Source organism: Hirundo rustica, chromosome Z (assembly GCF_015227805.2).
Source record: "Hirundo rustica isolate bHirRus1 chromosome Z, bHirRus1.pri.v3, whole genome shotgun sequence".
NCBI classification, from domain to species: domain Eukaryota; kingdom Metazoa; phylum Chordata; class Aves; order Passeriformes; family Hirundinidae; genus Hirundo; species Hirundo rustica.
In genome coordinates this window covers 16658180-16670656 of record NC_053488.1, presented here as the reverse complement: position 1 = coordinate 16670656, position 12477 = coordinate 16658180, and the positions used below count along the sequence as shown (strand labels likewise).

At 41.1% G+C, this 12477-nt stretch overlaps 1 protein-coding gene across 1 annotated transcript in view; it reads right to left on the bottom strand.

The window, feature by feature from the left end:
• The window catches only part of PLCXD3 (phosphatidylinositol specific phospholipase C X domain containing 3), a 95806-nt gene that overhangs the window by 34599 nt on the left and 48730 nt on the right, over positions 1-12477 (bottom strand). The window contains exon 2 of the mRNA XM_040090410.2: positions 2458-3166. Within this exon, the coding sequence (XP_039946344.1) occupies positions 2458-3166 (709 nt within the window). The remainder of the gene's footprint in view (positions 1-2457; positions 3167-12477) is intronic.

The following is a 12477-nucleotide window of genomic DNA, read 5'->3' as shown; positions in this document are numbered from 1 at the left end:
TAACAACCCCCCACACCAGAATTATTTGAAAAATTCAACCTTATTCATTTCCATTCAGATATTTTAAAGTTCAATGGGAGGGAAGACTCTATCCAAGTATGGTTACAAAACTGCTTCCAAAAGCAAGATAACTGCGTTCTTAATGTAAGGCTCTTCACCAGCATTTCTTAATAAGGAGAAAACAGTAAAAAATATCCCTACGAAGTAACTGGCAGCAAAATCACATATGTTTTCTACTTGGGCACAAAGATGGGATTTGATCTGGGTATTTATTCTGAAAATGACAAAATAATACTTTTACTGACTGATGGTTCAAAGTGGCAAACACAGCACAGCTGGAATGTACACATTTTGTATGGATTACATATTTTTAAGCTACTGAAATATTAAGGCAATGAGATTGAAGACAACTGTGCAAATTCTACTGTGTAAATTGTACTTCATCTTTTAATTGCTTGCTTATTTATTTTTAACAGAATCATCGTAAAATGAGGAGTAGTTCTGCATATATTTGATGTTTACTTTTAGAGCAGTTAATTCAAAATACAGGCTGAGTTTCTATCTACATTATCATAAATTCCAAGCCTGTTTCTTTCTACAGTGCATTTTTGTATTAAAAATAAAAATTCAAGATTAGATGGCACACTTGGAAGACTAAATATTAGCCTTGGAGATTATTTTGAAGATCTATTTCTCTCATAATGGCTATAAGAATTATGCAAAAAAAGGAAACACCTTTTCATGTAGCAGATGTGACTAAACACTTGGGGATCATGTTGGTAGTGAAAAAAATCTCAGTTGAAATCTGGCAAAACAACATTTCTAGTTTTTTCAGCCCAATTATTTATTGATTTCTGAAGTTGGTTACAATTTCAAAATTTGCTGTTGGGAAAGGCATACTAAGATTTCAATGGTTGTGGACATTCAAAGCTCAGTCCAACATACTCAGCATGTATTTCAAGCCTTTGTTTTACAAACAGCTTCTAAAAAGCACATTATAAGCCAAAGATGAAGAAAATGAGGTTTGATGGCTATTTTATTGATATAACAAGCTTTAAGAACAACCTGTTAGTTTCCTGACTGTGCTACTTCATGTCCTAAAGAACACTCAGGAAGATGTTTACCAGAGGGAAAAAAATCCCGTAACAACAAGGTGTTTACTGGTAAAATCCATCAACAAAGCAGTGTTTTAGCATAGAGAATTGCTCTTCAGACTCAGGAGAGAGGGAGACTCCCCAGTCTGATGTAGCCCATAAAACATAGACAAAGGACATACCACCAGCTGCAAGTGCAGTCCCACAAGCACTTCTAAATTACATTCCACTGCTTATAAAACCTTCCATGGCAGTGTTTTACCATGTTGGGTAAAGTTTTTGCCTATTTTTTCAAGTTAACAGCTGCTTTGGAAAGCAGCCGTAAAACCAGCTCAACCTTTCACAAATATGAGGCATGTTTTCTTTGCAGACACTGCATCTTTCATCTCATAGAAGGGGATATGCTCCCAACAGACCTTCCTGTCACAAGCACATAAGTGCAGAGAGCAAAACATTAGCAGGCCACTGAACCCCATTGTAAATTTTTTCATACTCTGCAACCCTTCTTTATTTTTAAGGAGAAAAAGAAAATAGTTCTTGCGTCTTGGCATTAAATTTCAGTTTTCCTACCAAGTTTAAAGAACATAATCGCACATATATGCCTTTAAGCTCAAAATTGGCTGTGATTTATGCAAGTCAGAATGGTATAAATAATCACATCTTGCACAGGTGGCATCTTTTGTAATATAACAACTAATGGCCTGTCAAAAAATATTCCATGTACAGAACCTATACAATGGTCTGGCATCTCCTTTCTGTATGATAAATGAGTAGACTTTGAAGAGTCAAATTCTCTCTAATGGTGTCGTGCTGTCTTTGATACAATGTGTGATGGTATAGAAACACAGAAACCGTGCATCTTTGAGGTGTGTAAAGGCAAATTCTGAAGCATCAGGCTTTGCTAATGAGACAAGATTTTTTTTTTTTTTTTAAATCCAATATCTGAAGTCCGATACACAAATAAAAACCTAAATTATCCAGATCATACAGATAGATTCATCTAGACCATATAGATAAGATTTCCCAGTAAGGAAATCCTAGACACGATATCCAGTGTTTATGGTAAGAAACCACATTTGGAAAACAAAACAAATTAGCAAAACCTGCATGCAGAAAAAAGAGATGGTAAAGCCAATCCTCTAACATCTCATTATGCTTAAGTGGCAGATTTTCTTTCAAGATGCAAAAGCTTGTCCTGCAATGTGTTTCTCTTTAAAGATTTTAGGATTATCCCAAGTTCTGAGTAGCCCACAGCAGCATGGAAGAAATGTATCTGCTAGAGTGTCTTTAAAAGGAATTGGAAAAACAGCACTACCAACACATATTCAGCACAGTCACCACACCTTACCAGCCACAAACTCACCTTTCTGTGATTGTTTCTCTGAGACCACTTGCAACCCCTTTCACCACCGTACTAGCCTTTGGTGTCAGCACTACTTGAGATATGAAAAAAGAGCCTTTCTTTCTTCTTTCAGTTATTGATGCCTGCAGGAACTGAATCAACTTCTCTGTATCTGTTGTGTTTGCCCAGGGAGCTGGCATCATCTGGCCTGGCCACAGAAAGGCTACCTCGACAGCCACTGGACTGTGGTAGAACACTAGCACTTGGTGTTTTTTCTCCCACAGGTACTGGAGGCTGACTTCGTGGGCAAATATAGCAGGACACATTTTGTTTCCGTATGTGTCTTTGAGCATCTGGACAAGCTTTTCATGATGGCATTTCTGCATCCCGTAGAAATGATTGAAGTCCAAGAAGACCACTTCTTTTGGGTGCTCAGTGAGAAATGCATTGATCTCCTCCAGACCTTCCTTGACTTTGGCACTGAATAAACCATGAGCGAAGTAGAGTTCATTGTCTGGGTCTCTGGGCTTGGTGGAAATTCTGAGATCGAAATACCGTATACCTGCCCCCAGCTGGCTGGTGAAGTTCATGGTCTGTGTAGCCAACCACTTTCTCATCAGCTTTTTAGCCACAGTCCCAAAAACTGACACAAAATTCTGGACCGTCTCCGGCTGTTCAGGTCCAACTGGAGAGGCTTCATCAATGTAGAAGCTAAAAGAGTCATGAGACCCTAAAAACACAAGGGAGAAAACTTATCAGTATCGTATACTCATCTATTAAAAGCCTTTAGTTTTTCTCAATGAAAATAATTTTCTGACATATACCAACACCCACCAACCACCTCCCCTGCCCTTTTGCTCAACAACAGTACATTTGTCTGGCAGCATTTGCCCCAACAACACCTTGCAGGAAGTTGAAAGAAAGTCTGTTTCAGTGCTTCTCTGGATGCTCAGTCACCCTCTTCTGGCTCTTGCTTATGCTTTTAGGCTCAATGAACCCAGGGGTCTCTGAACATCAAAGCAATTCTGGTAGCAAAGCTAGTCACACAATAAATCCCTTGAGCCAAGGATGAGAGTTTGGCCCTGCACACTGAATCCTCCACTGTCTAGTTTGTAGAACCAAAAGGGAAAAAAACAAACCAAACCAATATTCTTCCACACACATCTTTATAGCCAGAAAAAACAGGAGTTGGAAAAATGTCAAGGAACATAATTTTTCTGATCTTTATTTCAAGTCTCATCTGGTCAACCACAAGGTTACTGAATGCTGTTTTCCTTCTTAAATTTACTTCTAAAATTCTTTATTTTCCTTTGTTAAATAAGTACAAGAGATAGAGCCAAGAATAGCACTGAATTCCACTGATAAAATTCAGAAACTCTCCTGCATGCTCTTCCCAGGAATGGGGCATAAAGCTTAACATGCCTGTGTAAATGAGTTACCATTTTCTACAAAACAAATTTGAATACAGATATATATGGCACATTGCTATATAAAATTCTCTGTCTCAAGGTATGTCTATTTGTAAAATTCCACAATCTCAAAACAAAAGCCACAATTAACAGTGCTCAGCATTCAGACATTGACATGAAAACAGTTTTATGGAGAGATAAGCAGACCCTAGGAGATCCTTATCACCTTTGTCAACCATTACCCTTCTGAACACCTGGTGTTTGCACCTGGCAGTTTACACAGAAACACTGTCCAGCTGCTAGCAGAGCCACACTCCTGCTATTCCAGCCGTAGATGCTTCTGGTCAGGCTCGCAGCAGCAAGCAAGTCTGCTGCTCAGCCTGAGACACACTGGTTGCAAAAGTCCTTCAAGGTCAGCAGGACTTGTATGCTGGAAATCGACTGCAGTACTAGGCACTCAGAGATCCAAATCCTACATCAAAATGAATTCAGAGCACTAGTCTTGCCTGTCACCAATGCCTTTGCAAGTGCTTTTCAAAATTACTTTCCAAAGCATGCATGCTGTAGCAAGTAAGTATCACATCAATGAAATTCTGCTAGTCAGTAATTTCTGAGAGCAATGCTACTTTACCTGAACTGGAATAAACCCTATAAACTGAAGCAGCAGCTATAGCATTTTCTTCTTTAACAATAGATGGAGTAATGACAAATCATCTTAGTCTCAGGCTTGTATTTGGCTTTGTTTAATCTGAGAAATATCTTTTAATTTTGTACATGCCTGCTTCTTGTAGTTGGCTCTTTGTACTGCATTTTGCTTTAAATATTAGATAATCTTTCTGTTTTGATGAAGCTTTCTACTGCTAAGTGTTGAAGTGATAATATATTTCTTGCAGAACCTGATTAGATCATGTAGTATCTGGTTACACATTGATATCCTTGGGGACTAGATCTGCATACAGAATTCTAATGATAAAACAAATTATTAGAGCAGTAACCTGTGTCTCAACAGTATTACAGGGAAAATCAATGAGAAGCATTAAATGTTCTGCTCAGTGTAACCTGAACTAATCTAGAAATCAAAGTAAATCGAGTCTTGTTTAAGGCAGAGCTACTGATATCAGGAAGGGATGGATTTTGCACCGCCCCCCCGCCCCCCCCCCACCTTGTCCATTGAATTCCATTTTATTTTTGTAGGGGCTTATACTAGATTAAGTACCTGTATGAACATGATCAACTGATTAGAGCAGTAGGCTCAAAATTATATTAAGACTAATTAAACCATTTATCTTTTATCTTCTTATCTGCAGACACAGGCAACCTGAAGTTGCAGAAAAGGTAGTAGCTAAACTTGACCCCAGCACTGCCAGTAGGCACATACTGGTTTAAACTACTTCTTGAAACTACTTTAGTCAAGAAAGGCAGTACAATTCTCACAGCAGAAAACTAAGGAGAACAACCTGTCAAAAGGTAACTTTTAGCTACTGATAATGAAAAAACATAGAAGGATGTGTGTGGGGGTGGAGGTGTGTAAACACCACAGTTAGAAACACCTGAACATTGCAAGTAGGATAGGTCAGAAAAGTATTTTTTCCTCCTTAAAGTCTTTGTGCACATATTTGGGCCTAAAAATAGGTATTCCTATGTGGATGGTAATGAGAAAACTGAACAGCGCTCTGAGAATTTCCATTTTTTGTAATTCAAACAAGGAAGCCATACAGCATAATACCAAAAGGAAATAAGGCTTAACTTGGTTGACATGAAATGAAGCAGAGGTCAGCTCTTCGAAAGTATGTAAAGATCCCTCCTGAACAAAAAATACAGCAAATATTTTGTCTCTCCACATGTATAATTTGAACAGGTCAATTAAATATTTATTTCCATCATGCACTCATCTACATTTCTTTTTTCCTTAATCCTGTGCTGTTGTCCCAGACAGCTTACTTGTGTAACTCACAGAAATTCAAAATCCTTACACTTAGCAGAGCAAATATTTCTTTTGTGAATGAGGATATTCCCCTCCTACGTTCTCACAGGAAAGCGTTCTTGCAAGTCCTCTGTATCACCAAACTTCAGCTTCCATGAAGAGAGTATGAAAAGCTGTATTTAGGAATACAATCTTCTATCTCTGTTATGGTAGGTCTGTACCACAGAGACTTCACAGTCTGAGACCTGGAGAAGCAAGGAGGGGAAATGGCTTATCCCAAGTCATTCAGGGAGCAAAAGATGATACTCCTCCCATGTGAAAACATATTTTCTCACTAGTTTAGTAAGAGTCTAATTTTTTCTTAAAATATTGCACACTGTTTTCCCACTGTTTCAGCAACCCAACATATCACTGATCCAAGAAGTCAAGGATGAAGGCTCATGGATCAGCATGATGGCAGTAGCAAAATATCAGTTAACATGGTGTGCACATACTACAGACTGCCCAGTAAGAAGAAAAAGTGGATGAAGACTTTAAACAACAGGAAGAAATTTCATAATGACCTGTTTTCATGAGGGAATTTTGAGACATTTGCTGGCAGAGCAGAACAGTAGAGTGCAGGAAATCTGGAGAGCATCAGAGACTTTTTTTTCTGCAGGTACTCCTTTAAGTAGTGAAGTTGCACTGCTGGATGTTGTATGAATTAAGGAAGAAATGGATAAGGACATAAAGGCTGATGACAGCCTTAGACTGAGTGACTATGAGGAGGAATAAGAATTTGAAATGCTCAGGAAAGTAATGAAGGCAAAAAGCAGAACACAGATCCTGGATTTCAGAGCAACTGTCTTGGCTCGTTCAGGAAATTGGTAAGTGGTAGCCTGGAAGAACTCAATTACCTTAAATGCCAAGAGACTCAGAAGAAAGGGCTGAACTTGAAAAGCAACTTCTCTAAAGCATATGAACAGAGTGCAAAGAAACAAGGAGGGAAGGTAGGAAGCAAATTTGGCTGAAGGGGTAACTTCTGAGTGGCATAAAACATAAAAAGCCTTAGATAAGGTTTTAGCAAGGACAGGTTGCCAGGGAGGAACAAAGGACAAAAGCACAGAGGGGGTTAGGAAGGGTGCAGCTGAGAAGGGAAACCTGCAAGGAACAGGAAAGGCAAAAGACAGGTTCTCCTGATATATCAGCAGCAAAAGAAAGCATAGAGAAAGCTAGTCTGCTACAGAACAGGGAAGACCTCCTTAAGGATGGGATGCCATCCAGAGGGACCTGGACAAGCTCGAGATGCAACCTCTGGGAATTTGATGAGGTTTAACAAGGCCAAGTGCTGGTGCTGCACCTGGGTAGGGACAACACCTGGTTACCAGCACAGGCTGGGCATGAACAGACCCAGAGCAGCCCTGCCCAGAAGGACTTGGGGTGCTGTTGGGTGAGAGGCTGGACATGACCCAGCCCAGAGAGCCAAACGTATCCTGAGCCCCGTGGGCAGCACGGGAAGGAAGGGATTCTGCTGCTCTGCTCTGCTCTGCTCTGCTCTGCTCTGCTGAGACCTACCTGGAGCACTGCATCCAGAGCTGGGGTCCCAGCACAGGAAGGACAGGGACCTGCTGGATTTAGTCCAGAGCAGAGCCTTTGATCATGAAAATGATGAAATGGCTGGAGCACTTCTCTTCTGAAGACAGGCTGAGAAAGCTGGGGTTGTTAAACTTGGAGAAAAGGAAGGTGCTGAATAACATCCTTCCAGTACATAAAGGGGTCTTATTTAGAAGACAGAGAGCAAGTTTTCACATGGACAGCCAAAGGACAATGAGGAACAGTTTAAAGCTAAAAGAGGAGAAATTTAGATTAGATGTCAATAAGAGGGCAGTGTTTCTCAGAGGGCAGTGAGGCACTGGATCAGGCTGACCAAGGAAACTGTGGATACCCCATCCTTGAAAGTGTTCAAGGCCAAGTGCTAGGATAGCATTTGTAATCTGGTCTAGGAAATACATACCTGACCTTGGCAAAGGGGTTGGAACAAATGATCTTTAAGATCCTTTCCAAAGCATTCCACTATTCCATAAGAAATTATTGAGACACTTAAAATGTCTACACCAGCCATGACTCAAAGAATAGAAGTGGCCAGTTTCAACCACTGAGACACTACGTTTTCACAAACTAGATATTAAAGAATAAATTGTGCAGTATCACTTAGATTGCTAGAAAACACCCGCTCGTACTTTTCACTAGGAAGAACTGTCTACTGTTTTCTTTACTGGATTCCTGTAATAGGGCAATTGAGAATATTTAACCCACTGCAGCTCACTATGGACATATTTATGGCTTCCCTGGAGGGCTCATCCCCCCATTTAAAAAGTAATTTGGCTTGGTGTTGAAAGAAGTCCCTAAGGGAGAATGCATTTTAGTTCAGAATTGTTTCTTCAGTCTCTTGAAGATTTATTCAGAGGCATAGTAAATCTACTGGTTTTGGTGGCTAAGCTTAAATATATCATTCACAAAGCTGACAAGTATAGCTGAACTTTGCTGTGCCTTCCCTTGCTTCCCGGTCAGCTCTGGCCACACCTTGGCAAACACAGCCTTGTAAACAGCACCTAGAATGGAACACCACTGACCAATATGCTCACAACAGCAGCAATCATACTCTGAAGATCTGCAAGTATCAGAAAAAAACCACAAACAAATAGAAGCAACAGTTTATATGTTTTAGCATGTTTTGCTCTCCTCATCTTCCTTCATGGATCTCTTGTCTCTGTGCTAGGAGTTATCCAACAGCTGTTGGAAGTGAAATGTTTTACTAGTACTTTAGGTGTCATTAAAAGCTTCACCTGTTATCTTTCTGTATTTAGGAGATGTCATCCCTTTGTGACTATTGCTGAAAGGTCACATGCAGTGCCACACAATTTCTTTAAAGACATACTTATCAATGAAAGCTCTATAGTGACTGACAGCAGATAACATAGATGAAACAAGCAGGTTTCTTAGATGATGTAGAGAACAGGTAGGACAAAGTTCATGACCTCTGATACACAGGAATTCAATGCAGATGCTCTTGCAATCTCATTTGGTCTCTTCACCCTGTCTTTTTTGGCCTTATAAATCAATCAGTCAAGGGGGGAAGCCCTATGAATCGTCAGCTAGTTGCACCGCCACTTCAAGGAACAGCAAAGCCTAGTCATGCACACTAGTCATGCACCTCAGTATTGTGTTTTGCCTTCTTTTTTAGATGGCTGAGTGCTGTTCTCCTCAAAGCCACAGAACATCTCAGGAAGTCAAAAGGTGCTGCCAAATGCAATATAATTCAGACATAACAGTCCCGTTCCCTTTAGCATGCAAACTACTTGGGTGATATCAGCTTTGTAAAAACACTACACAGGAAAACAAAACAAAAACTGTAAGAAACAGAGAGATTATAGACTGCCGAGTGTCCAGGTGTCCCCACAGGTAACTGAGTTACTTTCCAGTTGTTGTTCCAGTGTTCATCACCAGCTCTGTGTCCTGGACCCCAGCTGAAGGTCACAGAGCTTAGTCACATATTCACACGCAGGAGTCCACAATCTAAAGGCATGGTAAGAGAGGTAGACACTACCTCAGGTAAAGCAAAAATCCAGATACTGAACAAGTCCTGAGAACACTTGCATGACTTTAAAAATTGACATACATGTACATGTATACAACATACATACATGCATATACATACATACATACATACATACATATATGCTGATATACTCCAAGAAATTGCACTCTTTTACTTGTATCTCATTCTGCTTTGGAGACATTGGTTACAATGTGTGAAACAACAAGGAAAGTAAATGTTTGCTTCCTTCTTGCCCCATAACTTCCCAGAAGTGATAGCCCCCTCTCCTCCTCCTGCATCTTTTCTCCATCACCAGGTGAATTCTGGATTGGCCACTGGAACTGCACATACAGGTAACTTGGACCCTAGTCCTGTGCCTGGGAATACAGCATTGGGAGTCTGGACTGTGCTGCTTTATTGAGACTGTCCTGCAGACAGAAGGGACAATCTGAGAAACCAGGCAAGATCACAGTAATCACCATGAAAACATTTTAACATGGTTTGCTTGCAAGGGTAAGAAGAACTACTTTGTACTATATTTTGCCAACCTCTGCCTGGGTTTCTAATGCTACTTCCATCATGGGTGGAACTCAGCATTTCCTAGCCAAAACATCTCAGCTGGGGCCCCTCAATCCACATCAGATGTCTGAGCACAACTTCAGCGGACTCACCAGCTACTGGAATGATCTAGGACACAGCCTATAACTGCAGTACAAAGCATTAAAAACCCAGAACCAAACAAAGCATTAAAAACAAAGAATCTGCTTCTTGTTCAGTGTAATACAGAAGAGAGAGTTTATTTTCATAGATTCACAGAACAGCTGAATTTGGAAGAGAACTCTGGAGTTCATCTGGCCCAATCCTCCCTTCTCCTGAGTGGGGAGAAAAAAAAAAAAGAAAAAAAAAAAAAGAAAAAGGAAAAAAAAAAATTATGCAGAGTTGACAAGAGAACACTGAAGACTTCTAAACACCTCACTTAAGCAGCTTCCTAGCCACGAAGAAGGCAGAACTGGTAGACCATCAGTCCAGAAATGGCATTCCATATCTAATAACCAACTTTCAGATTTGGAATTACTTTATTTTTCCTCCCTATTAAAAAAAAAAATTAAATCATGCAACAAGAGAGGAGTTGAAACAATTACTTGCTCTTTTTCCTCTTACATGTCCTTATCACCTGTGAAACACTCTTGAGAATCATTTTGATTTGTACTTTTGAACATGGTTATAATTGCTTCCATGGGGAGGCTACCAGTGTTGATATTGCCTGTACTCCATGACCATGATGAATTGTTCCTCACTCAGGCCAAAGATGTTACCATTTGAAGATGTTCAGAAACAACTTATGGAATATGGCAATGCCTGCACTGGGAAGTGTTTCTGGTCACTGGATTGAGCCAAGATCAGTGCCTTGCCTAAGTACTGCTTCTTCTCCATAAACACCTCACTTCTGAAAAATAAAACAGGCTGGGAGGTAGGGAAGAATCTGCTTGGTACTAAGGCCCTGGGTAGCTAGTAATTATCACAGTATGACAGACAAGCTTGGCTACAAATCTGATTAGGTTACTCATTATTCAATCCATACTAATATGTTTGGTGTATAGAAAAGTACCCACAAGCAATTTCTCAAAGTTCCCTCCTGCCAACACAAAGACCAGCTCCTGTTGCTTTTAGAAGACTGTATCAGTTAATTCCACTTTTCAAATTCTTAATACTGTGTTGAAAAGTAAAGAAATAAGGGAAAAAAAAACAAAAACCACAAAAAAACCCCCCACTGTAACTGTATTTCTAGCTCTTCAAACAGTGTGAGCACATTCACAATCATGGCCCTCACAAGCTCAGTTTTACTAAAGAAACTGTTATTTAACAGAAGTTTATCACATGTTGCCCTCCTGAGAGTGTTCCATCTTACTTAGTAACTTCTTTATTGTCCTGTAATTGTTTGTGTAGGATAAAGTGAAGTAACTTTTTCTGAGACACTGCCAGGTGCAGATAGCCACTCACTTCTTCGCAGGCAAACCACCTTCTGACAGATTTATCTGGAGGCTTCATGCAGTCAGCACTTAGAAGGCAGCATGGTGCAGCAGCACATGGACAGCAGGGGCTTTCTAGAAGTCCTAGATTGTTGTAGTACACTAAATAGTTAGTTCATTTTTGTTATTATGTTGCACTGGGTGGTTTATCATATTTGCACACAAAAATAGTTTTATTTTATTTTGCACATGGTATGTTTTCTACCCCCTCTAGGTTCTGATGTTGGTATCCTCTAGTTAGTCCTTCCCTATGCCCCCCCTCAGGTTGTTTCCCGCTGGTTGTGGTTCCTCTCCCTGCTCCTTTCCCCCTGGGTTAAAAAATCCCCACCATAAGAGTTTCTCCCTCTTTCTGTTCCTCCTGGAGTTTGAGTTCTACAATAAACCTGTGGGACCATGGTCCTGAGGAAGAAAAAGAGCGCCTCTGTCTTTTGCCTTCTGTTCATTATCAGGGTAACGCACTGGGGTCTGGAGCTAGCCAAGATTTGACCCCAAGAATGAGGAACCCCAAGAAGGTGGCATCCAACATGGTGGCCCCGCCATTTTAGTTTGAGACCCCACACCGTAGCTGGACTTCCACTTGTGGATTTTGCAAGCTTTTGGAAAGTCGACTACCCTGGTCGCGACAGCCGTTTTTTGCACAGCACAGTGGTGAGGGATGGGACCGGCAGCGTGGCTGAGACCCAGGATGAATCGGTTCCAGGCCAAAGGACTCTTTTTGCAGCAGTTCCAGCCAGCCGAGGTCCCAAGTGGGGGTGTGAGTACTCCTTGCTGGGGATCCCGAAGTGACCCCTGGGTGTGTGGGGGCTGCGGAGCGCAGAACTCTGGCTTTAGGGAAGGGAGGCCCCACGTGGATGGGGATTTGGCGTGCGGGGCAGCGGCGGCTCCCAGGCACGGTGGGGGGCGCGGGCAAATGAGAGCGGGTGTTATTTTTACCGGTGCAGGCGGCACGGACCAGTGGTTTTTGCAGTTTCCTGGCTCCATTCGCCATGTGCTGCAGCAGCATCTATGTAGCTGCCAGTGGCAAATTTGAAAGCCGCGGGTTTCCCCACACGGGAGTTTCTTCCTCTTACCTCAGAGCTGAGGGTAGGAGAAACTGCGAAC